The sequence below is a fragment of the Astyanax mexicanus genome, chromosome 23 (genome assembly GCF_023375975.1).
Source record: "Astyanax mexicanus isolate ESR-SI-001 chromosome 23, AstMex3_surface, whole genome shotgun sequence".
NCBI lineage: Eukaryota > Metazoa > Chordata > Actinopteri > Characiformes > Acestrorhamphidae > Astyanax > Astyanax mexicanus.
The window spans coordinates 6,329,508-6,357,485 of NC_064430.1; the positions used below are offsets into that span (position 1 = coordinate 6,329,508).

The window sequence follows — 27,978 nt, forward strand, 5'->3', positions numbered from 1 at the left end:
AAGAAAGGATTGACTGAAGTTCAGTTCACTTATTTACTCTAGGGTTACCGAGTTGAAGTTACTTAAATTTATCTGAAATTAAATTTACTTAAAAAAAGCGAATGCAGAAAGTTGCAAACTTTTTAAAAATAAATTTTACGCATCATTTTTTTCAGTGTGTACCAAATAAAGTGGGCTCCAGAGCTCCACACCTGCTTTTAGAGCTACAAAGGGGAGCGACTCCACACTAATGACTATGGATTTAGAATGGAATGGGTTCATGGAAGCTCCAGTAGGAGGTAAGGTAATGTGTAGGTGTCCCAATACTTTGCCTGAATAGACTCCCTAGACTTTTTGTTCAATCCTTTTCCCTTCTTTCTCTTCTTTTTTTGGTGCTCGGTGATCTCAGTAACAGTAGGCTCTAGCTTTAACAGAGATGCTCTAGCAGCAGAAGCAGAGCTGTTATACCATCGGATGTTCCCAGCATCCTCTCACAGCCTCCTCTCTCTCTATTCTCAGAGCAGCTCTGAACTCGCTGGCCCTCTCCACTCTACAGGGTGCATTCAGGCGTCCAGCCAGACCGCTCCGCAAATACACTGCCAACCCCCCCAACCCTGCAGATCAGCAGATCCAGGACTTACAGGGTGAGTTTTAACGAAATAGAGTGTGAATAAAGCTATGCTTACTTATTTACAGCAGGTATCAGAACAGGGTGCTCATTATTACTGCATGCCCGAGCAGAATGACACATGAATGAATGAATGAATGAAAGAATGGCTGAATTACTGAATGAATGAGCGAACAAACAAATGAACAAATGGGTGAAATAATTAACAAATGAACAAACGAACAAACAAATGAATGAACTAAATTACAAACAAATGAACAAACAACTGACAACGAACGAAGGACCGAATGACTAAACGGACAAATGAATGAACAAACAAACAAATGAATAAATGACTGAACAAACAACTGAATGAACGAATGAATAAATGAACAAACAAATGTATTAATGAATGAATGAATGACTGAACGAACATAGAAAGAACGAATTAACAAATGAAAGAAAATGAACAAACAAACAAACAAACAAATAAACGACTGACCGAATGAATGAAAGAACAAATAAACGAACGAATGAATGAACAAATAATGAATTAATGAATTAATGACTGAACGAATTATCAAACAAACAAAGGAATAAATGAACTAACAATTGAACAAAAGAACAAAGGACTGACTGAACGAACGAAGGAACGAATGACTAAACGGACAAATGAATGAACAAACAAACAAATGAATAAACGACTGACTGAATGAATAAAAGAACAAACGAACATTCAAATGAATGAATGAACAAACAAACAAATGAATGAATGAACAAATGAATGAATTGATGAATGAATGACTGAACGAACTAACGAACAAACAAAGGAATAAATGAACAAACAATTGAACAAATGAACAAAGGACTGAGTGAACGAACAAACGAATAAATGAATAAATGAACAAATGAATGACTGAACGAACAAAGGAACGGATTACAGAATGAACAAATGAATGAACAAACACACAAATTAAATAATGAACGAACAAACAACTGAATGAATGAATGAACAAATGAAGGAACAAACGACTGAACAAACAAATTAATAAATGAAAGAACGAACAAACATACAAATGAACGACTGACTAAATGAATGTAAGAACAAATTAATTAACTAATGAATGAACGAACAAATGAACGAACGAATGAATTAATGAACACATTAATTAACTAATGAATGAATGACTGAACAAATTGACGAAACGAATGAATGAACAAACGAACAAAAAATGAATGAATGAACAAATATATTAATGAATGAATCAATGACTGAACGAAAAGACGAACAAACAAAGGAAAAAATGAACGAAGGACTGAATGAACAAACAAATGAATAAATGAACAAATGAATGAATGAATGAATGAATTACTGTACCAATGAAGGAATGAATGAAACATTTCCATGATGTTAGTATTCATTTAGTTGGGAATGTCATGTGAGAATATAAAAATAGCTAAATAAATAATTAAAATGTCTAGAATATTAAAAGAACAACAAATTAACTATAAAATGTGCAAAAAAATATTTATAGTGAAATTAATATGTATAAGTGTAACAATGTGTTTATTTAAAGTAAATCTCTATAATGTACAAAAGGCCTGTTATACCCTATTTAACGATAGTGACCCCTGTACTGTCAGGGCACTTTCTGATGGATGGGTGAGAAAATGGGTGTTAGAGGGCAGAAGACACCAGAGAGTTCTCTCTGTTTATTGACTTTTTCACATCTTGCCTGCAGGCACTGCTTCTACGCTGTTTCCCCTCTTTACTTTCTCTCTGTCTCTCTCCATCTTTTCCCTTATCTCAGCAGGACAGTGTTAGGATGCAAAACAGAGCAGAAGTCATTTCATTTTTATAAGAAATGTTCAGGGAGTAGCAGGGGATCGCCATCTGTGTTATTACTATCTCGAGTTCGGCAAGTGTACAAACCCCACCTTGCACAACCCCAACCCCAACTTGGGTGTCCTACCTAATCACTGTATACAGCACTGGAAAAGATAAGAGACCACCTAAAAATAATGAGTTTCTTTGATTTTGCCAAATTAAAAACCTCTGGAATATAATCAAGAGGAAGATGGATGATCACAAACCATCAAACCACCAAACTGAACTGCTTGAATTTTTGCATCAGGAGTAAAGCAGCATAAAGTTATCCAAAAGCAGTGTGTAAGACTGGTGGAGGAGAACCTGCAAAACACATGAAAACTGTGATTAAAACCCAGGGTTATTCCTTCAAATATTTATTTCCGAACTCTTAAAACTTTATAATTATGAACTTATTTTCTTTGCATTATTTGAGGTCTGAAAGCTCTGCATCTTTTTTGTTATTTCAGCCATTTCTCATTTTCTGCAAATAAATGCTCTAAATGACAATATTTCATTGTTCATTTTACTCAAACATAAACCTATAAATAGCAAAATCAGAGAAACTGATCCAGAAACTGAAGTGGTCTCTTAATCTTTTTCCAGAGCTGTATGTTGGTTTTTTTTTATTTTGTGTCAAACTTATGATGAAAGAACTAATAAAAATGCTTTAAAATCACTCTAATCTTGTCTTGTCTAGTCCCTGTAGAAAAGTACTATCACAATAGTAGGTGTGAAAGGTGACATGAACCACAATCTAGTATTTGTATCAACTGAACCAAAGTCTGGTTCAAAATAAGAACACTGTACCTGTAACTGTTAAGCATGGTGGTGGTAGCATTATACATATTACACAACAAAAAATGGAATATTTCAGTGCTAAACAGCTGAGAGTTGATTTTCACAACAAAAGTGTTATTTTAACTCTCCAAACCATCACTGATTCACACTAGACCTCAAGCAGTTTGGACTGTGTGTCTCTCCACTCTTCCTCCAGACTCTGCTCCCTTGATTTCTATGAAATTTAAAATGTAAAATTTACTGATGATCAGTGATGGTTTGGAGAGACATGTCATCTGCTGGTGTTGATCCACTGTGTTTTATTATCAACAAGGGCGTAGGAGCGGGTTTGATATTGGGGGGGACACATTTGCCAATATGAACCCAAGCCCACCCTGTAGTTTCCTAGAACAACATTTGTGGAAATTACTTTTAATTAAAAGTAAATTTTTATTAAAAGGTGATTTTACAACCTAAACATGTTTCTCCACGTTACAGTTACTGTTGTTAGAAAAGAATATGAATGCAATGTCTGAATTGTATGCATATAACAAAAATGATTGGTTATCACCTAATATTTAAAGTAATATAACAAATTTGGTTATTATTATTATTATTATTATTATTATTATTATTATTATTATTATTATTATGTATTGGCATGTCAATTCTGTCATATCTTTACGTTTTCTCCTGCGCTTTATTTTTTTCTACTGAGAGCTCTTCTTAAGATGGTGTCCTTTTATGTAAAAGAATGTAACTTTACGTTTCATAGACATGTGGTCACTTTGAGCTACAAATTAACAGAAGTCAGGTTAGATCAGTGTTTCTCAACCCTGTTCTTACATGTTATACTGCATATTAACACTGTTCTCCATATTCTAGAGCTTCCTCTGCTTTAAAGGCATTTAATAGAGTAAGTGGTGGTATGATGTGTTTAATACACTGCTGGATATACGTGTTGTTAAGTATTAACAGAGTTTTGGCATATGGAGCGCGCCTCAATTACAAGCTCCTCCCCTTGGCCATACATATATATACCTCCCTGTTTCCCCTCACCATTGTGACGTTCAACCTCGCGTGACTGCCAAGTTACCTGTTCGAAGTTCACATCACTCGCTCACCATGGATCTGGATCTAGTTGCCTCGGACTCGGAGTTGTTTTCCGGCTCCTCGTCCGTTGCTTCATCCCGCCCCACTTCAAGGCTGCGATCCGTCGTCTCCGTGCCTGATGCCCCTGCTATTTCGGCGGTTACCGGCTCCCAGGTTCGGCGAGGCCGTTCCCCAGCCCAGCGTGATCTCTCCCCGTCCCGACACCACCGCTCCCAGGCTCGGCGTGGCCGCCCCCCAGCCCAGCGTGATATCTCCCCGGCCCGGCGCGGCCGCTCCGGCGTGGCCCACCCCGGCTCTGGACGTTCCCGCCGTTCATCTCAGGCCTCCCCTCCTCCCGCTCGGCGCTCCCAGCGTGTTTCTCGCCGCAGCAGCTCCCCCGTGGCCTCCACCTCCCGTGCGCTGCCTTCCCCTTCTCCGGCTCCAGCCCGCTCCATGTCCGAGTGGACCGTCGCTGGTTTGCAGAAGGTCCTCAGGGACCGCAGGATCCATTTCGCCCGTTCCGCTCCTAAGAGGACTCTCTTTTCTCTCTTACTCTCCTCAGACGCCGCCATTCGAAGATCCCCCGCGCGGCTTCCGCGAAGCCGCGATGACGTCACCTCTACTTCACCCAGGCGGCGCGGCCGCCCCGCCCACACTCCCTACAGCCGCTCCACCACCCCCGCCGGTGAGGCGGGCCCCTTCCTTTCCACCCGGCCCATTACCACTCTTTCTTCTGTCTTTTCCCGCCTTTCTCCTCCCTTCGTTGCTCCTCTTCCTTCTCTCTCCTCTTTGCCCCCTCCCGAGTTTTCCACTCTTCCCGCCAGTGGCCTCGTTTCTTCTTTTTTCCCCCCCGTTTCTGTTTCCGCCCCCTTGGTTCCCGTTCCCGCCCACAACCCCCCCGTCCACCGAGTTCCTCGAGTTCCCCAAGCACCCTATGTTTCCCCCGTTATTGTTCCCTCCGACCCACCTGTTCCCCATGCTCCTGTTCCCCGAGTTCCCCGAGTTCCCCAAACCCCCCGAGTTCCCCAAACCCCCCGAGTTCCCCAAACCCCCCGAGTTCCCCAAACCCCCCGAGTTCCCCAAGCACCCCGAGTTCCCCAAGCCCCCCCTGTTCCCCCTGTTCCCGTTTCCTCTGACCCCCCCCAGGCCGTTCAGCAGCTAACATCACTTTCTCTTCCTTTCACTCTCTCCTCAGGCGCTCCGAGTGTTCAAGCCGCCCAGCCCCTCCTCCCCACTCCTCAGGTCCACGACGGCTCCTTCTCCCTCTCCACCGCAGCTCCCGCCCCGCCTCCAGCCGGTGCCCGCTCCTTCTGCCCTCCTCTGGTTCAGCCATCTCTACGCCAGCGAATCCTGCAAGGTGCGCATGTGGACCTTTCCGCTCTCCTCCGTCCATCAGCTGCCGCTGCGGCGCCCCGCCTTCTCGATGTCGGGGGCGTATCGCTCACGCTCGGATCTTCTGAATCCCGCGCCTCCAAGATCCTTACCGTGCCCGAGTTCGCTCTCGCGTTTTCCACCTTCCGCGACGTTATCTGCGCTGTTTTCCCTGCCCGCCGGCAGGAACTCGATGATTACCTGTCCATCATCCTTGATATGGCCGTGCGATACGGTGGCTCGGGATTTTATGAATACCATCGCCTTTTCTCCGCACAGGCAGCTGCGCGCCTGCAGCAATGGAATATCGCTACCTATTGGGGCTCCCTGAATCTCGAGCTTTATTGCCGTATTTTCGCCGGCCGTCCTTCCCTCTCCTGCGAACTGTGCGGTCAGCCGTCACACCCCGTCTCAGCCTGCTCACTGGTGATCTCTGCTCCTGTCACCGCTCCTTCTCCTGCCCCCCCCTCTCTCCTTTCACTCCCTTTTGCCGGCGCACCTTCAGCTGCACCGCGTCTCACTACCTGCAGTTCTCGCGATTCGCGCGGAAGGCGCCTTTATTTTCTTGGGAATCAGGCCGTGTGCAATAATTTTATCGCGAACGGGTGCCGCGCATCTTCGTGTCGTTTCCTGCACATCTGCTCTTATTGCGCTCAGGCTCACGCCCGCCCTTCCTGCCCCCACCATCCCCCCAAGTTCGGGCGGAGCTGACTGCTCCGCTATCTGTCAACCCCGGTAAACGTACCCGAACTCGCTGCTTGCCTGTCTTCTCACCCTGACCCTGTATCGGTACGCTACCTCCTCGATGGTTTCACTTTCGGTTTTTCTCCTGGGCTCGTTTCTTTGCCGGACTTTTCTTTCTCGGCTCCCAACCTCCTGTCAGCACAATCTGAACCCGACGTTGTCTCCTCTCTCCTCGCCAAGGAGGTTTCTGATGGTTTCATGGTCGGCCCCTTTTCCTCTCCCCCTTTTTCTACTTTTCGGATTAATCCCATCGGCATTGCCACGCGCAAATACTCGGGGAAGAAACGCCTCATCATTGACTTGTCCGCTCCCCATGGCTCTTCTGTTCCTTCTGTCAATAGCCTGGTGCCCAGCGACGAGTTTTCTCTGTGCTATGCCCGCGTCGATGATGCGATTTCCCTCATCAAACTCGTCGGGCGCGGCACTTGGATGGCCAAAGCTGATATCGTCTCAGCTTTTAAGGTCTTACCCATCCATCCTGACTTTTGGCACCTATTTTGCGTGCGCTGGAAGGGGCGTTACTACTTCGCCACCCGGCTCGTTTTCGGCTGTAAGAGCAGCCCCAAGATATTTGACTGTTTCGCCGAGGCACTGTCCTGGATCCTGCTCAACGTGTGTCACATTCCCTATGTCGTGCACCTGCTGGACGACTTTCTGGTCCTCGACGCCCCGTCTTCTCCACCCGCTCGTTGCATCACCTCCCTAGCATCAGTTTTTTCACCGCCTGGGCGTTCCGCTGTCCGCCGAAAAGACCGTTGGTCCGTCTACATCGCTCGAATTTTTGGGGATTTTGCTGGACTCCGTCAACTTTCAGGCTTCTCTTCCTCGCGATAAGCAAACTCGCATCTCCCAAGTTCTCTCAGAATTTCTGCAACAGCCTCGTTGCACCAAGCAGCAGCTCCTGTCGCTTCTCGGGCATCTGAATTTCGCCATGCGCATCATCCCACAAGGTCGCGCGTTTATTTCCCATCTCCTCCTCCTCGCTTCTTCAGCTACATCCTATTTTCAGTTCGTCACCCTGGATGAGGCTTGTCTAGCAGAGATACGTTTCTGGCTCCTACTCCTCTCTCATTGGAATGGCATTTCATTTTTCTTTAACGACGCAGTATCCAATCCTGTTGATATTCATCTCTTCACGGACGCCGCACCTTCTTCAGGCTTTGGCGGTTTCTACGACGGCAGATGGTTCGCCTCCCAATGGCCTGCCGAATTTTTTCAGCTCCCCTCAGATCTTCGTGATTCATCCGTGCTTCGTGAACTTTACTCCATCATCGTCGCTGCCCTGCTATGGGGACACGAATGGACGCGACGCGTCATTTTCACACACTCTGATAATCTAGCCGTAGTTAACGCAATCAACAAGGGTCGGTCAAATTCCCCGTCCTTAATGCCATTGCTCCAGAGGCTCACGTGGCACTCCATCATGCATCAGTTCATTCTCAAAGCTGTTCACATTCCTGGTTCATCTAACTCCATTGCTGATTCTCTGTCTCGTTTCCAATTTCAGAAATTCAGGACCTTGGCTCCACTCTCAGACCCACATCCAACCCCAGTTCCACCTTATTTGGACACCATCTTCCCGCTGCACACGCCTTCTACAATTTGACTCTCCAATCCCAGGACCTCATTCTTAACGCCGTTTCCCCCAACACTCTTTCTACTTACTGGACAGGATGGCAATGTTTTCGTCGGTTCCATGTTTTTCTTTCAATCCCCTTTCCCTCCTTTGATCTATTTAGCAAGGCCAACTTCCTCACCTTTACCAGCTCCCGCCTCTTCATTCGATCATCCTCCCTCAAAGTTTACCTATCAGCTATCAACTTCTTTCATAAACTCCTCCATGGCTCACCTCATCCTTTCGTTAGTCATCCTCAGATCACTCTGCTTTTAAAAGGCATTAAAAGGAGCGAACCTCCTCTTACTCACAAACGTCTTCCCCTAACCTCTCACATTCTCTCCTGCTGCCTTTCCACTCTACGTTTCTCAAACCTTAGAAGCTATGTTTTTGCTAGCTTTCTTTGGTTTTCTCCGAGTTTCAGAATTTACCACTCCTTCCACCACTCATCATCCCTCTCTCCACCCCTGTCTGTCTGATATCACCATCCTGGACACCGACACCCTCATTTTCAACATCAAGAGAAGCAAAACTAACCAATTTGGCATATATACTCCAGTGTACATTTTCAGACTTCATTCATCTCTCAGTCCTTACGAACCTCTCCAGCTCTACCTCCAGTTCCGTCTCTCCCAAAGTGCTCGTCCTCACGACCCCCTGTTTATCAATGAATCCGGTTCCCCTGCTACCAGTCATTGGTTTCATTTTCACCTCAAGAACGTACTCTCCCTCAGTGGATTTAACCCCGCACACTTCTCCGCCCATTCTTTCAGAATCGGAGCAGCCACTACAGCTTCTCACCAAGGCATACCTGACCACACCGTTCAGATCCTCGGCCGCTGGTCCTCCCATGTCTATCACAGCTACATCCGCACTCACGCCCGAGACCTGTTCACTGCCCACGAACTTCTAGCTTCTGTCTTTCCTTAATCCCATTAGTTGCCATACCTTCTTCCATTGTTTTGGGGTTTACGCTTGAGACCCACTCAAGCAGTACAGAACTGTGCCCAAGCATACCTCATACAGTTCACGCCCCCCCCCCCCCCCCCCGCGTTTTCTGGCGCGATCCATTATGGCAAAGTGTTGTTAAGTATTAACAGAGTTTTGGCATATGGAGCACGCCTCAATTACAAGCTCCTCCCCTTGGCCATACATATATATACCTCCCTGTTTCCCCTCACCATTGTGACGTTCAACCTCGCGCCCACCACCACCCCTTCACCTCCCTTATATCCATCTTCAGCTTGCTGCGGGGGGGGGGGGGGGTTTACGCTTGAGACCCACTCAAGCAGTACAGAACTGTGCCCAAGCATACCTCATACAGTTCACGCCCCCCCCCCCCCCGCGTTTTCTGGCGCGATCCATTATGGCAAAATGATTAATTTAGGATCCATAGGGGGCTAAGAGATTTTAACAGGTAAACTCAGTAAATGACTGTTTATTAGCCGATCAGCTGGATCAGGTGGAAAACACAATTTTAGGGAAGTGATCAGGGTTAAGAAACTGCTTTAAACTAAAACATAAAGTACTGTACTATATTCTGGCTAACCACTACATCTGGCTTCTAGCAAACTAGTTAACTAAATGAATTTTCGTTCATTATAGCTCACAGTAAGTCCTGTAATCCTAAATTAATAAACACAGTTTGACAAAATGAAATAGCGATTAGCTAATCAGGTACAGGGCAAGTTGAACATTACATATATAGTTTTTTTTCTTTAACCTTGACTCCCAATATAACTAATTCCAAAGTTAAGCTAACTCACTAACACAGCTGTAGTTTATTAATCACAGTGGGATTAAACTTTTTGCTGATTCAGAGACGTGTATTTATAACCAGCTATCAGAAACATATCATCACTGTTGACGTGGTTAGCCTACCGTTACCTTTTTTTTTTTTTTTAATTCCGTATATCCAGATCTGTTTTTAAATCAGCTGCTGCTGCAGCCCGATCCCGCTGCTAAATCTCACAGCGAGGGGGCGGGGCTTCCACCACCAGCACACTGCCTCTCCTCCCCGCGTCGCAAAACCAGCAAGCTGATTGGCTGTTTCTACTGAGAGGCGGGAATTAATACATGAACTGGCTCCGTGATTGGTCCGGTCTGTCTCCTCATTAATCATTTTTGGGGGGGACAAATCCACCTGTTTCTAATATTGAGTGGGACATGTCCCACCCATCCCCCCGGTTCCTACGCCAATGATTATCAAGTCTAAAGTCAGTGCAGTTTTTTCCCACAAAATCTTACAGCACTTCATGCTTCCCTCTGCTGCTGACAACTTTTATAGAGATGCAGATTTCATTTTCCAGCAGGACTTGGCATACTGCCCACCCTGCCAAAAGTACCAATTGGTCTTATATAATATTCTGTTTTTCTGAGACACTGATTTTCGGGTTTTCATTGTCTGTTCAGGTGCAGTTCAACCTGATTTATTACCCAGATTATTACTATATATCTAAACTCATGCATCTCTGTTACACTGAATGCAGTATACTGTATATTGGAAAATATCAGCTGTCAAATTCCAATTTTATTTTTAGAGACACAGATTTTTTGGGGTTTTTCATTGGCTGTAAGCCATAATCATCAACAATAAAAGAAATAAATGCTTAAATAAGATCACTCTGTGTTTAATACATCTATATATATATATTTATGAATTTCACATTTTGAACTAAATTACTGAAAGAAAGTAACTTTTCAATGATATTTTAATTTTTGGAGATGCACTAGTCAATCATGTCAGTGTTCAGCTCATGGATGGTCCACTTTCCTAGACTAAGAACTACAGTAATTCATGCGATTCCGTGCATACAAATACAGCTACTGCATTCTGGGTAAGCAAACAAAACTTCTCAGAGCTGGCGAGGCTTCGTTCCTTCCTGTCGGCAATCAAAGCAATTGACTGCTGATGAAGCACAGAGCTAATTTATTAATTCCCTGACTGGCTGTCAAAGCCTGTAATCATTCATAAATGTTATTCATAAAATCGCCTGGCTCTCTCGAAGCTCTCTCACAAATCAAATCTCTCTCTCATTTAGTGCCATTCGAATTCCAGAAGCGTCCAAGAAAGGAAGCATATGTCCTCTGTCTTCAGAACGGGACAAACGAAGCGATTCAAAAGCCCACATTGCGGCTCCACGGGTCGCTCATGGTGTTCTGGTGGACTTCTCGCAGTGCTAATGTTCTGGGCTTTGTTTGGAGCCTTTAGAGCTCAGGCCGTTCTCTCGTTCGGTTCCTCGTGGCCATGGCTGTGGCATTCTCTCTCAGCAGGAGACAACTAACACAGAACCGGAGCTCCCGCCGGCTGTTTTGGCAGCGTTTGATCCAGCTGTGGCCTGGAGCTACACTCTCACAAGATCAGCTACAGCTGGAATGGAGCCAGCTAATGCCAGCTAGCGCTCTAATGGTTCAGAGATGGGGCCAATTGGCTGTACAGTACGGTATGGGGGTGCAGGAGTGATGGACTTTGGGGATTGTACAGCACTCTGGTACTACAAATCGTTCAATCTTAGCTTTGGGGCTTCTAAAATGAACCCAAATCGGCCTCTGAAGCTTAAACCCATTCACAGCCCCCCCAAAAAATCATTCGTTTAAGGGCTCGGTCACTTTTATGCAAATAAGCTGTTGAGACAAAATATAAATCAGTGTCATATTATTTTTGTTAGCTGGTTAATCCATGTGTTAAATCATGGAATCAAGATAGCAATCCACCAAAATCAGAGCACACCTGGCTCTTAAAGGGAATGGCAAATAACACACTGATTGGATTATCTCATGTTACGCCCAAAACACACCCATGATTAATTAAGTGAATAAGTACATGCATTTGTACATTCTTTGTGTTTCAAGCTGCTCAAAGTGTACTTTTCCTGTCGTTACGATAGCAAAGACACATTTACGAGCCCTAAATCAAGCTGCACAGCACAGGGTTGATGACTCACCTTTAGATCGCAAAAATAAGGGCCCTTCAACACCTTAAAAGGCACACTTAACAGTCTTGGAACAAGAAAATTTAAATTTATCAGCTCTTATTTGACAAGATATTAGTTTTTTTCCCAAATTATACACTGTATGGAGCATGTGATTAAAAATGTTTGTAGATACAACACATATTTTGGATTTACTACAGCGTTCATACTACAAATTAAGCCTAAAACAATGGTTAAATGAATATATGTTGCCTTTGTTTCAGTGCATAAGGCCTTGAAAATGCTACGCAGTAAATACCAATATAAAACAAGCAAAACAAAATTTCTTTTTTATGAAATTTCATGAATTAGCTGAGAGCCTTCTAACATAACAACACAAATCGGTCTCTGAGGTTTAAAACCATTCACAGTCCCAAAAAAATATATATACATTTGTTGAAGGGCTTGGTTACTTTTATGCAACTAAGCTCTTTATAGCTGAGTTTATAACCACACGTTAGTGTTAGCTTGTGCTAAATGGCACAAAAAAAATCTCATGCTTAAGCTCATGCTTAACTGCGACAGAAACTAGTACTTCATCTACATCTCCATCATTTGCTGAATGGCTATGGACAGTAGGTACAGATCCCTCCCTCTGAAGAAGTCTGCTGGCTAATCCTGCTGTGTACTGTCTGAAATGGGGGATCTTTATCTGATCTAGTAGGGTATGGGGCACAGGTGCGGGTTGATGGGTGAGAGGTGGTGCCAGGGAGGTTCTATGCAGGATTCCTTATTGTGGTGTGAAAATAAGGAAGCATCCAAATGCCTCAAAGTAGCATATGGATGGATGGCTAAAATCATTTTGAGAATGATCATGGCTATCTTAAAAGCAACAATCTAACCAACAGTCTGTTTTCATTCCTTCTGCCTGCCTTGTTTAAATAGCAACAGTGTTTCTGCATATATCTACTGTACGCTGATGGGCGTGGTTGTCTCGAAGTGAGGTGTGTTCAGGTAAATTTCTGGTCTATTGCCTGGTGTATTATCTTCGCAACAAAAAAACAAGGTGATCCACCGACAACCTAAAATACAACCAAGACAGATATCACTCAGACGTTCATTGTTATCTTGGCAGTGAATTGTCAACATAGGCGCATCCTCAATGCTTACAAACTTTTATACAAAATAAAATGACATTATTGTACATCAACACAAAATATAAATCAGTGTCATATTACTTTTGTTAGCTGACTAATCCCGCGCCTTCACAGCGTGAACGAGCAGATCAGTTTTCTGCGGAGAAGCTCAGTAGTGCTGCACTGTTAAGATAGCAATCCCCCAAGGTCAGAGTCCACCTGGCTCTTAAAGGGAATGGCAAATGACCACTGCTTGAATTTTCTCACGTTATGCCCAAAACACACCCATGATTAATTAAGAGAATTAGTACACGCCTTCTTTGTGTTTTGAGCTGCTCAAGCTGTACTTTTCCCGTCGTTACGATAGCAAAGACACATTAACATACTAAATCAAGCTGCGCGGTGCACGGTTTATGAGTCATCTTTATATCGCTAAAATAAGGACCTTTAAGCTCAGGAAAAGTTCAATTTATCAGCATGAAATGGCTCTTATTTGACAAGATATTAGTTTTTCCCCCAAATAATATACTGTAAGGAGTATGTGATTTAAAATGTAGGTAGATAAAATAATTATTTTCGGTTTTCTACAGCTTTAATACTACAGTAGCAATTTATTTATACGAGATAAAGTAAGTCTTAAACAATGGTCGAATAAAAATGTATTGGCTTTGTTTCATTGCATAAGGCCTTGCAAATGCTATGCAGTAAATACCTATATACATAAAAACAAGCAAAAAAATAGCTTTCCATGAAATGTGGTTTAGTCCTGTACTCAGAGTAATAAAGAAATTTCCTGTGTGAAGAGCTGATATCGTGCTGTAGCGACAGTGCCTAAAGCAACACTCACACAGTGATACGGATTAGTGAAAGTCAATTGAGTGCAGCAGATCAGGATGACTTCAGTCGAGGCCTAAAGGAATTGAAATTCCTCTCTGTCTCTTTAAGGTTTGATGTGGGAGGCTGTTGAGACAGCGCTTAGAGGTAGAGCTTAATAACCATGATTACAGATTGAGTGGAGTTTATTGTATCTGGACATGTTTGTGGTTTGTTTGTAAGGATAAAAAGGCTTAGCATGGGATCACAAGACGCCTAATAGACATTCCAGCCAGAATATTATGACCACCTCCTTTTTTTCTACAATTAGTTTCCAGTATATCAGCTGCATTGATCATATAGGACATATGATTATTATAGTTCTATAATAATTACAGACTGTTGTCCTGTATCTGTTTCTATGTATACTTTATTATTATCCTCCTTTCTTCTTTCCTGTTCTTCAATGATCAGGACCCCACAAGATAAAACCACTACATGCTTTATTAAAGGGGGCACAAGTTAGAATAGGTCTATGGCCAATACAAAACAGAACACAAGTACATTCTTTACTCTAAATTACTCTCATATAAAAATAAAAAGATCTCACAGCTCTATTTTTGCCAGTTTCAGTCCTTTTTAGAACGAGCCGTTTAAGGGCTCTGTCACTTTTATGCAAGTAAGCTGTTGCTGGCCATGGCATGTTTATGTTGAGCGCTTATAACCACGTTATATGACGTGTTAGCTTGTGCTAATTGACACAAATAAACACACAAACAAGCTAGGCCATGCTTATCTGCATTAGAAACACATTAAAAACTAATTGAAATTTGAAAGTAATTTCATTTTTCCTTTTCTGTTGACTATCTGCTGCTATGGACAGTAGGTACAGATCCCTCCCTCAGAAGAAGTCTGCTGGCTAATCCTGCTGTGTACTGTGTATCTAAATGGTGGATCTTCTACTGATATAGTGGGTGGGGTTCTGGTGGGGATTTATAGGTGAGGGGTGGTGCCAGGGAGGTTTTATGCAGGTTTCCTTTTATTGCGAGGTGAGAATAAGGAAGCATATGAATGGATAGCTTATTTTTTTTCATGCTTGGAGTGTTTGTAGGGACAGTAAAGACCCAAATGCTCTACAATGATTTTCTATATCATGTATTATACACAGTTAGTTCCGTCCCTGCAATGTGATTGGCTGAGAGGTGCTCTGTGAGTGCCGTTATCAGCCAGTAATGCACTGTAACTGAAGCTCTCCATGTATTACTCCGCCACATATAAGTAAACTAGCAAAAATGCAGCGCTTACAAGCCAAACACAGCTACAAACAGAGCAGCAATGGAAATTATAACCAAACTTAGAGTTTTTATAACCAAACAGATCGCATTTTCTCATCCTCTTTAACTGGAAAACTTTAAATAAACAGCGATAATGGAACTGTGGTATAATCGCAATTATTTACTCGAGGTTCGTGCTATTAGGTGTAATATTGGCATTGCTGTGCTGATCTACGTTATATTACATGTTATAGCACAAATCTCTAGTGTATTATTGTTTAATTACTATGATAAATCTGAATCAATCAGTAGTAAATGCTGTATTTCCTCAACAAAAAAAAATTATAAAACGTCTATTTTTGGGGAACAATCACAGCCAGCTGCCGGAATGATCTGTCTAGTCAGCAGTGTGGAGTCGGACACACAGGATGGGTGCAGTCAGACCACACCAGCATCCTCCTGACAGATACTTATCAGTGAGTGACAGACAAAGAGAGAGAAAGAGAGAGAGAGAGAGAGAGAAAGAAAGAGAGAGAGAGAGAGAGAGAGAGAGAGAGGAAGCCCATCACTTATCCCTCCCAGCAATACTGAAATCAATGCACTATTGACGAGGCATGTGTTGCATTTTTTATCACATTTAAAACAGAGCAAAACAACAACAACAACTCAAAGAACTCACGTGTGATGCAAACTGGACAAATCCCTCAATCATTTCGAGGACTAAAAAAAAAAAAAAAATCCCCAAAAACACAAAAATCCCCCCACAATAAAGGACATCCACACTGTCCTCCAAGCAGAATAAAAGGCCTAGATAAGTCATAGCGGCAGGGCTAATACAGGCAAGAAATAAACGCTTTGTAAAGTGGATATATAGTATATATAGTGAGTGGAACAGGTGTAGCCAATATTCAGATGATGAGCTTCCTGGTAGTGTCACGTGCAGTCTCATGTGATCGAGTAAAGGAGGGATGTCAGTGTGGGGTGCATCCTTATCACATTTAAAACAGAGCAAAACAACAACAACAACTCAAAGAACTCACGTGTGATGCAAACTGGACAAATCCCTCAATCATTTTAGGAGACTAAAAAAAAAATCCCCAAAAACAACAAAAAAAACAGGCTGCAAAATCCCCCCACAATAAAGGACATCCACACTGTCCTCCAAGCAGAATAAAAGACCTAGATAAGAAGAAACAAAGAGGCAGAAAGCTGTGGAAGCTTTCTGTTGAGCTCACAGTCAAGGACAGACCCGCTGTAACCTTGAAGGAGTCACTCAGGCATGAATGAAGATGAAGATCCTCCCTATCAGAGACTGAGCCTGGGACACTCCCTCCCTCCTGCTCACACAAGGCCTATATCTGACATGTGTCTGTCTGTCTGTCTGTGATAAGTCTGTCAGCCGTCCCCAGCCATCCCCACCCACAGTATCAACAGCCTACTCTACTCTACCTTTCTATGTTTTCTATGCTCTGAAAGAACAGGTAGCTTTAATTATGGTTAGTATTGGAGAATAATGGAATATAAGGTTAATAGTGGTGCATCAGAATGTAGGGAAACATATAGTGGCTGAATCTGTATCAGTTTTATAATCAGTTATAATCATTCAGAATGCACAGTATACAGTATCTATTCAGCATTGTCTCAATGAGCACAAGTGCAAAAGTCAGATTATACAGATTATATTTGCATTATATACGTGCTTGTCTGTAATGCCATTCTCATGGCTGGAAAGGGCTTAGACACATACGCACAAACGCAAATCAAATACTTTACTAAATGAAGTAGGGATAAAAGAAGAGATACAAAAACAAAGTCATAACGGTATGGCTAATACAGGCAAGAAATAAACGCTTTGTAAAGTGGAGAACCAACAATACTCAACGCAGAGTGAGTGAAGTGGAGGTGGAGGTGTATATATAGTGAGTGGAACAGGTGTGGCCAATATTCAGGTGATGAGCTTCCTGGTAGTGTCACGTGCAGTGTCATGTGATCGAGTTAAGGAGTGATGTCAGTGTGGGGTGCATTCTGGGTATCGTAGTCCTGAGACTGAATTTGTTTCAACACAACAGAACCAAACAACATTTATTAATAAAAAACATAGGTGTACAACTTTTGGCACAAACTATTAACTTCATATGATCTACTTAGGTGTGTTTTTTGCACAGTTTGGAAAGAGTTATTGTGTGTAAAAACAAACCAGAGATAAATAACCCCTCCCCCAAACTAGGGGTGGGCAATATTATATCGTATAAAATATATCGTGACACAAAAATATCATGATATTAAAAATCCATGTTGTGATAATAGGGATGTTCTGTCTTAAAAGTAGTCTATTATTTACTGTGAAGCTTTAGGTGTATTTATTGAAGAATTGTTTTAGTTTGCAGTTTATATGCATGCACTAAATATTCTGCAATATTATTTGCTGCATTATATTATTTTATGCTATATTATTTATTTTCCCACAATATGATGATTCTGTTATATTATTATGCTATATTCCTGAAATGAATGAATCATTATTAGTTTTCCTATATCGCCAAGTATATCGTTATCGCAAAAATACCCTGAAATATTGTGATTTTATTTAAGAGCCATATCACCCACCCCTACCCCAAACCAGTCCAGAATTGGTCCTTTTTAGTGTAAGTACTTAACAAGTACCTTATAAAGCACTTTTACCCCCCTAAATAGCATTATTATCCAAATAAACAATATTCTGTTTTGGCAAAAATTCATTTTTAAACACATTTACTAGGTCCTGTCACAGCTCCCACAACAGGATTAGAAAGAGCCAGAAAAAAATAGCAAAAAGAACTGGACCTGGAAGAGGCGGTTTGAGTTAATTGTGTGTGTTTTGAAGCGTTCTGGCCTCTCTGTAAGTGCCTCTAACACGCTGGTGGTATTGATTGAGAGAGACGGCACCTTGGAGAGCTGGGAGTGTGTGAGTGTCTTTGTTGTTTTGGTGGAGTGTCCTGCTTTAAGTCATTAGCGGGGTCAGTGTGTGTATGTGTGTGTGTGAGTGTGTGTGTCATGAGCAGGGTAACAGATGGACTTACGGGGATTATAGTGTCTGTGTGTGTGTGTGTGTGTGTGTGTGTGTGTTGAGTGAGAGATGGTGGATGGAGGGAAGGGACGCCCAGAGAGATGAAGTGGAAGTAAGTGCAGAAACTGAGGAGGGGGAGGTTCTCTTATGGGTACAGATCACCATCAGGATATGACTCAGCTAATGCTAGTTTTCAGCTAATATTAGGTACAGACATACAGTTATTATTAGTGTAATAGCAGTAGGCAATCACAGTATTCGCCTTTTTTGATTTTTCTACTTTTTCTACTTCCTCTATTTTATTCTTTTTCCTCCAGATTTTTGTCCGGTTAACTCAGGCCGTAATTTTTGAGATAACGTCTCTGTTCCAACTGTAAAACGTGCTTAATGATCGGAAATGGAGGGCTTGTATACAACTTTTTACTTGGACATACGGATTTCGTAAAAGCTTCGTTCATGTCCAGTTTCTGCCCATTTTTTAAAATATAAAGACCAAATAAAATATGCTGTACAAAACAATATAATGTGCACTTTCCATACAACTGTTGTACAAAAAGCCCCATAGGAATGAATGGAAGGCCCAAGAGTCGAAGTCTGCGCAGCGCTTTAGTACTGTGTATGTTTATGGAGGAGCTATTGGATAAAGCAGATATTGGTCAAAAATTTAGATCCCACACATGTCCAGAGGAACCTAGCGTTCATAGCCACACAATGTATTTGTGCAATGTGCAACGTGCAGAAACCAGCCACAAATCAGCACTGTGATCACACTCAAATTTTCTGTAGGAACTGCAATCTAGTTGCATTTGAATTTTTGCATTGCATTGCATTTTTATTGAAATCTCACATAGAAATGAATGGTACATGCTAATAGATAATTCAAAATTTGAATATCAATTCAGTTCAAAATGTGAAACTCATATATTATATAGATGTATTACACACAGAGTGATCTATTTTAAGCCTTTGTTTCTTTTATTGTTGATGATTATGGCTCACAGCCAATGAAAATTCAAAAATCAGTGTCTCAGAAATTAGATTATATAAGACCAATTGATACTTTTGGCAGTGTGGGCAGTGTGCCAAGTCCTGCTGGAAAATGAAATCTGCATCTCCATAAAAGTTGTCAGCAGCAGAGGGAAGCATGAAGTGCTGTAAGATTTTGTGGGAAAACAAAACTGCACTGACTTTAGACTTGATAATAAAACACAGTGGATCAACACCAGCAGATGACATGTCTCTCCAAACCATCACTGATCATCAGTAAATTTTACATTTCATTTGTAAATTAAGGGAGCAGAGTCTGGAGGAAGAGTGGAGAGACACACAGTCCAAACTGCTCGAGGTCTAGTGTAAAGTTTCCACCAATCAGTGATGGTGATTTACTATGCATTTTTCTGTAGGTTGCCTTCAAAACACTTTGGGCACATGGGCCCAATACATAAAGTGTATTATTGTATTTAATATAATTATGTATTATATGTTATTTGTATTATTTCTGAATGCTGCAGGAGTTTTAGTTCTTCAAGTATATAAAATGATTAGCTGTTATCTTTGCAATCTGGCCGTTTTTATTGGTTCTTAAAGTCCTGAGAGCTTAACACAGTTAGAGCTGACCTGATGCCAACTGTGCACCACACACAACAAAAAGACGAATCCCCCCAGGAACGAGTACCATCTGGGCAAACGCTCAAGAGGAAAGTCTGCAGTGGCACCGTGCCTGAACACACACCAGTGCACCTCAGCCCTCACCGCATGAGGCTGATACTGAAGCCATATTTAATCTTAAATGTGTCATCCCTCGTTTAGTGTCCTTCTGAAAGTGAAAGGATAAACGTCCAGTTATTTTCTTTGTGCGTGTTTATTAAGATGCTCACGTAATCTGCAGTCTGCTGCCAGAGCGCTGCGTATTCTTTTCATTCACCTGCAGATGCACTTTGCACAATTACTTCCATACATACAGCATGTTTCTAAACACAAGCACAAACACACACAAGGCTACATGAAGACTAACCTCCCCACTGACTTGTGCAATTCACTGAAATTATGTAACAGTTGGTTATTTTTAATATAAATATAGTTATGATTCACAGTTAAATGTGAATCCCCCCCCCCCCCGCAAAAAAAAAACAACAAAAAAAAACTTGCACACACATCAAAGGATAACGAAACTTTACTTTTATTTTAATTAATTTTACTTTTTTAAAATTAAATTTAGAGTATAAAATGCGTTTTACATTTTTTCTTTTTGGAAGGCACTGCCTCTGCTTTCCCTGCCTCCGCCATGATCTGCTTTCTCTCACTCACTGAACAATTCCCATCCGGGAGGGGGGAAAAACACTGCACGCCCACACTAAAAACTGATTGGCTGTCTCACAGACTCTTTGCAGAGAACAGGCCAATCAGAACCCTCTCTGTTTTCTCTCTCTCCTTCCCACACATGATTAGAGAATAAAAGCCTGTCGCCTGTGTGCGCGTTTGTGTGCAGTGCACTCTTGGGGCACTCGTTCTGAATTCCGGGAGATTACATGTGACTCGCAGGCATCAGGGAGCCGCTACCGAAATGCGGGAGACTCCCGCAGCATCAGGGAGACTTGGTTTGTCTGCAAGTGTAAATGCAGCATCGTTATATTGCACCACTGTGGTAAAATACAGTCTATCCATGTGCTTTACACTCTTTTTTTCATAGTGCATCAGTTTGGTTTAGTACTGCAGCTACATTAGCACTACAATAGCATGCCAGAAACTGGTCCATCATTATTGCTGGATTTTGCTGGACACTTTTGGAGACACAGAATTAAGTTGTAAATTGAGTGTAACCTGTGTGAGTGAGATTTTTTTACCCATCTCCCATTTCACTTCTGTCCCAAGCACTTTGCGTGATGTGGTACTGTTACAAATTAACTATTAGTCGACAATGAAATTTGTAGTCGACAAATTTAAATTATCAGCATTGTTGATTATATCGACTAATCGTTGCAGCCCTATCTGATACATCAGCTCACAGACGTAGCCTTGTGTTGATCAACATCACCCTAGGAGTGATGAGGGGATTGAGCACCAACTACTATACCCACCCAGAGAGAGCAAGGCCAATTGTCCTCTCTCTCTCCTCGGGCTCGGGTAGCCGATGGAAAGCTACATAAACAGGATTCGAACAGGTGATCCCCTGATTATAGTGACAGCGCCTTAGTCTGCTGGACCACTCGGAGCCCCATTTAGGTGTATTTTCAAGTAGTCAACCAGCATCTCCACCAGTATACTTTCTATCCCTCAAAGGACGCCCTTTCCAAACTGGATTAAAGCCCAGCAGTGCTGCGCAGACGAGACAGATTTGTCTGCGCCTGCCGTTCCTGGCTCACGGTGCGAGAGAACAGGCTGGTTCTTCATGCAGGAGAGGATTCAGCGGGGCCTTGGGTTACCCCAGAAACTCACCATCTGCCCTGGACCATGCAGCCAGAGCTCACATCTGTTCCTCAGAACACACCTTTCCCTATCATGCGAGGTCAACCTGTTTTTTTAAATGGTTTGCTTACACATTCTTTACCTGGAATTCGCTGAGTGCATCATCAACAGTGAGGAAGGAACATCAGTTTAAGCATCTTGAACCGGTGAAGAATTAAATTATTTATTTTGAAGACGATCCTCTCATTTCCCCCCCTTTTTTTTTTTTACTAGGATGTACACAAACAGATCACTGGCCTCACTGGCCACAGGCCTGTCCAGGATCATCCGCAAACAGATTTGAAAGCCTCAGCCAGGCCATAATATCGTTACTCAGATGCTAATAAGCGTTTTGACCTTCCACAGTGACAGCACTTCTTGTCTCAATGTCATATTAGCCTGTTGTCTTCCTGCGCAGCTAATCTCCTCTGAGTTTTTTTTTCCCAGTGCTAGCAGTGTCCTATTTCATCCACACTGCTAGCGCAGCACTCGCGGCTAAGAATAGCCTCTGCTAAGGCTAGGTGCTCTTAGAACCAAGCTCAGGTTAGTGGTGAGCAGTAGAGCAGATAGAGGTTAGATGCTTCAACAGAGGGCTAATGATTGGATTGGCTGAAGGGAAGTTTGACTCCTCGCTTACTGATACTGATTTAAAGCAACAGTGTAGCAACAGTATCCCAGTTAACAGAGAACAGGTTCCAATAAGGTTAGCCTGTAATGATACAGAAATAAATTTACAGGAACGTTGTGATATACAAGTGCGATATATTAAAGGTTTGCGTCATAAAACATTGTTAGAATGTTTCCCAGCAAGACGAACACTAACATAATAGAAATGTTAATAGTAACATAGCAGCAAAGCAAGATTCTTTGATTTTACCAAATTGAAAACCTCTGGAATATAATCAAGAGGAAGATGGATGATCACAAACCATCAAACCAAACTGAACAGCTAGAATTTTTGCACCAGGAGTAAAGGCATAAAGTTATCCAAAAGCAATGTGTAAGACTGGTGGAGGAGAACATGATGCCAAGATACATGAAAACTGTGATTACAAACCAGGTTTACTCCACTAAATATTGATTTCTGAACTCTTAAATCTTTATGAATATGAACTTGTTTTATTTGCATTATTTAAGGTCTGAAAGTTCTGCATCTTTTATGTTATTTCAGCCATTTCTCATTTTCTGTAAATAAATGCTCTAAATGACAATATTTTTATTTGAGAAATTGGGGAAAATGTTGTCTGTAGTTAGAATAAAACAACAATCTTCATTTTACTCAAACATATACCTAATTCAGAAACTGAAGTGGTCCCTTAATTTTTTCCAGAGTATATCAAAATGAAATCAATATTATTGGCCCTATTTTAGCGATCTTAAGCATACCAGTCAATTGCGCATTGCACAGTTGTATTTAGGGCATGTTGGTGTGTCTTTGGTATTGTGAAAGCTCAAAAACTACGGCTTAAAACGGGCAAAACGTGCATCTTAGCAGAGAATACTGACCTGCGTGTTCATGCTGTGAAGGTACGCCAGCAACTCATTTAAAGGAACAGCAATGTAATTTTATTCTTTTTTATGTTTATTGTTGAAGTAAAAGCTGTACGTGCGCTGATTAAGATACGATATGGCGGCTGACTGTTGACTGTTGTCAGGGTTTTAATCAGTCAGTGGCGCACCTGTATTTTCCATCATCAAGATACAAGAAACATAGCAGAAATTTACCTGAACACACCTCACTTCCAGACCACCAAATACATCAGTGTAGATTTATTCCTAAACTCTGACACAGGCTTTTTATTGGCACAGGCTTAACGCATGAAAATAGACTCTTGATGGGGTGTAAGATAGCAATGAGCTTAGCAATGCACCTTGCCCAGAGTGTACGATAGAGCCCATTGTGCCACACCTACCTAAGTCAAGTGGGTCTTAGGGGAAAACTTTAAAACCAAGCAAAATGACAGATCTGGAAGCTTTAAGCTCTTCACTGACCAAGTCTTACTAACTACACAGCCAGCGCTTTACCGTACAGCTGCCTATTAACAGACACAGCTAATAAAAGTGAAAATAAAAGTTAAATAGAGGGTGTTTCAGCCACAGCCTTTCAACCAGCCCAACACCTCCAGCTCCTAACCCTCAGACACTGCAGTTTATTGGTACACAGAAGCTGCAAGCTCCATATGGTTGTGTTTACTTGGTCCTGGAAGGAGGAGAAGAGAGGATAATTGATTTTCCTCGAGCCGGAGGAGACACTTGCGTATTCGCTGACGCTGCTGGAGCTGTGAAACCACAGGACCTGCACGGCTGAGACCAGGCTGCTGAATACCCACTTTATGCAGCGCTGCCACAGTGCAGATCTGCAGTTTACAGCATTACAAAAAGGGCTGGGCCATGTCAATATGTCTAAACAAATAAGCATAACATTATGACCACCTCTTTGTTTCTAAACCTATTGTCCATTTTCTCAGCTACACAGACTGTATAGGAACTCTTTGTAGTTCTATCATAATTACAGACTGTAGTTCTGCATCTGTTTCTTTCTGCATACTTTATTATTATTATTATCCTCCTTTCACTCTGTTCTTCAATACTCAGAACCCCACAGGATAGAGAGACCACCGCATAGCAACTATTATATTTTGGGTGTTAAGTGCAGAAAAAAAAAAATATCATACAATGTGATCAAGCATAATTCATTAGTATTGATATTCACAAGTATTTTTTGGGGGTATTTTTTTTTTTAAATACCAAGAACATAAAATGCTGTATATTTAAACTGTAAATATCTAACTGTGTATCTAAATATTGCTTTGATAATAAATATTAAACAGTAGAATCTCTTGGTGGCTCTTCAATAGGGAACTTAAAAGCTATTTTTGGGGTATTTGAATCTGCTATATATATATATATTTGAATGATTTTTTTATGTTATTTTAACACACGGTAAGGCATTCATTTTTTATGCTTTTATCATTTTACCCATTTTGGTTCCAATATCCTGCCGTGTTTCGCTCTGTTTACACAGGATGGTTAGCAGTAAGAATTAGCAGTTTTCAGCGTTTTTTAGCATTGCTACAGCGAAGAAGATCAGATGGTAGATTACTACTTATTTTAATCGAAACACACACTTTTATTGCTGCTTCTGTGAAGTTTTCTCTTATGTTTTATTAATAATTACTTTAAGGACAATCTGTGTTAAAAGTTAAAAAAGATACAAATAAACAGACATATCTGAATATACATAAAATCCTATTTTGATTATTTCACATGATGATTTTTTTACTTTACAATTAAAAACAAAACAAAACAAAAAAAGACTTAACTCCAACCATGCAGAATTGGACAGAATGTGGTTTATACACTTCACAAGTGGCTCAGGTTGACTATCGATTCCTATATTATACTCAGCAACCGGGAGTCAGCATGAAAAGCTCAGGTTAATTCCCATATTATACTTGGCAACCAGGGTGTTGACAGAAGGCCATTTGCAGCATTATTCTTTCTTCAAATATCAATGACTACATGTTTCAGAGGTAAGAAGGAAAATTGTGATTAATCGTGATTAACCCTTGTGTGGTGTTCGGGTCTGTGGGACCCGTTTTCATTTTTCATCAAATGATACTAAAAGAATATTTTTTCTAACTGAAACTCATTGGCATTGGCTCATTTTTTGTGGTGAAAAACATATATCAAAACACATTTTTGATGAACACACACTGTACACCCCCCCCCCACACACACACATTTATATTACATACAGTATGTTTGGACAAGGGCTAATAAACATTGCTTCATTTGTAAATTTGAAACTAAACACATTTTCTACTCATATCTTGAGTTTAATTCATTTTCTTTTACATTTTATTGAAAAACTAATAAAAAAGTAGCACTTTTTAAAAGAAATGTAACATAAGAAAGGTAAAGAGCAAATATTAACCATGTAAGCTGTTTATATTGCTTGTAATTTAGGTGAAGCAAGCATGTGTAAAGCATTTTAATGTAAAATTGCTTAATTTTGCTGAATTAAATACAAGTAACAAAGTAAACGAGTAACAAAAATATGAACACCACACAAGGGTTAAAAAAGAGCTTTATCCAAGGTCAGATCAATTCATTTTTATTGGATTGAAAAATATTGAAAAACATATTTTTCATATGTTGTATGAAATTGTTATGAATACCTCAATTTTTACAATATATTGCTCAGTCTTAGTTCCAACAGTGCAGTAGAAGAGTATTCCCGCCTCAATAAAGGCAAAGGCACAGATGCGTCTTCACGCCACCATATGTGGCCACTGAGGCTGATTTCAATCACAGCTATTCCCGAAGGGGCGCAGAGGTTAGTGCTCAGTGAATCTGACCTATTTCAAGATGTCCCAGATGAATGTGGGTTCATTGCCCAGGGGAAATATAAAGAAATTGAAAGATAAAATATTAATCATATCTCTGGACTAAGAGCTACGTTTCCTTTAAGGATTTGACTGGGTCAACATGCCAGTTCCCCCATTTACATTATAAAGTGTTATAAAGTGTATGCTCGACCCCTGAGCAGAACGGGGGTTAGCTGGTGGTATTCATGAGTGAATAATGCATCCTCCGTGCACGTGGGTCACCTAAAGTAAAAATTGATCTCATCAGTTCTCAGAATAATCATTGTAAATCAGCCTGTGTGTGAATGTGTCCTACTTTCATCAGCTGCCATGTGACCTAACCCTCTTCTGCTTCGATCTCTGGAGTGAGGAATTTTTAATTGAGCCGTTCCCTGCTGTAATAGTGACGCCGTCGTGCTGGTCTGCCTCAGCTTTTGTCTTTTTTTATTCCCTTTTTGCAGAAAGCGACAAAAACGATCGGTAATTATAGTGTAACCTGTGTATACGCACTGCAACTGTGGAAAAAATAAAACATAGCATGAAGAATCATGCTATGTCTGAGATCGACTGATTTATGGCAGCATTGGCATTGGAGACTCAGCACTGATCATGTTGATTCCCATATTATACTTGGCAACCGGGGTGTTGGCAGAAGCACCATGGGCCAATTGCTGCTTTATTCTTTCTTAAATTTATGTTTTTAATGTATTTAATGTGTTTTTAATGGAAAGTATTATCATTTTGACATGCTTTAAATTAAATATGTGATAATGGCCAAAACTAAGCTTCTATACACTGAAAGCATAATTTCACTTTTTCATTGAGTGTAAATTCATGGGATGGCTTGGGAACACTCACACTTGTATAAGTTGTAAGGTGTTATCTTGTAAATGAAGTTAAACACTGTTCAGCGGGAATGATAGTGGGTGCATGATGGATGGGGCATTCTATTTCAGAAGATGTTTGGGCAACTGATGTAACTGCAGGACCTTTCTTTCTTTATAAATGAACAGATTCATTAGCCCTTGTGTGGTGTTCATTTTTTTTGTTACTCGTTTACTTTGTTACTTGTATTTAATTCAGTAAAATTAAGCAATTTTACATTAAAATGCTTTACACATGCTCGCTTCACCTAAATTGCAAGCAATATAAACAGCTTACATGGTTAATATTTGCCCTTTACCTTTCTTATGTTACATTTCTTTCAAAAAGTGCTACACTTTTTCACAAAAAATGAGCCAATGCCAATGAGTTTGAGTTAGAAAAATATTTTTTTTAGTATCATTTGGTGAAAAATGAAAACGGGTCATGTTTTAAGACAGTGAGTATTAGGCTTCAAAGTTTATATATATATATGTAGGTATGTACTTTTGCTAATAACACAAATGATCTAACAACACATAATTGTAAAAAACATAAACCCAACTTGCTTTTACAGATTAAACTTTAGTCCAAAATTGCTGATTTAAATAAATAAAAAAAGAAAAACTCAAAGAAATATGCTGTGTGTGGTGTGATAGAGACTGCTAGACTGCTTTTTCACCTTTGCAACAGTTGATATAAGGAACAAATCTGTGTTCTTTGTAGGCAAAGGATGGATTGAACCCTGGTCTGAAATATAAATCCAATAATAAAATACACTGGATTGGGATCACATGGGGGAGCGCTACTGTATCTTAAACATCACTCTGAAACTGTTCCCTGAAGCCATTGCTTTAGGCTGACAGTCTGAATCCCACATGCAGAACTAAGGTCACAGATTTAGCATGTGAATGACAGCAGTGGATACAGCTTTACCACCTTCAAACCACACACTCCCCGTCTCCTCACACTGACCATTCAGCACCTTCTACACCCGGCACAGCTGCAGCCCCAGAGGCTGCTGTCAGACCCATTACTGTTAACTCAGAGAGAAAGAGAGAGAGAGAG

At 41.2% G+C, this 27,978-nt stretch overlaps 1 protein-coding gene across 4 annotated transcripts in view; it reads right to left on the reverse strand.

The window, feature by feature from the left end:
- Positions 1-27,978, reverse strand: part of coro2ba (coronin, actin binding protein, 2Ba) — a 102,510-nt gene that overhangs the window by 51,478 nt on the left and 23,054 nt on the right. The window contains exon 1 of one of the 4 annotated variants that reach the window (XM_049470974.1): positions 16,230-16,404. The exons of 1 other annotated variant lie outside the window; for it this stretch is intronic. In XM_049470974.1, coding sequence (XP_049326931.1) covers positions 16,230-16,262 — 33 coding nt within the window. In that variant the 5' untranslated portion in view covers positions 16,263-16,404. Of the gene's footprint in view, positions 1-15,868; positions 15,949-16,229; positions 16,405-27,978 lie in introns of those variants that run through there. 2 more of the 4 variants (XM_049470972.1, XM_049470971.1) reach the window with 2 other exon arrangements.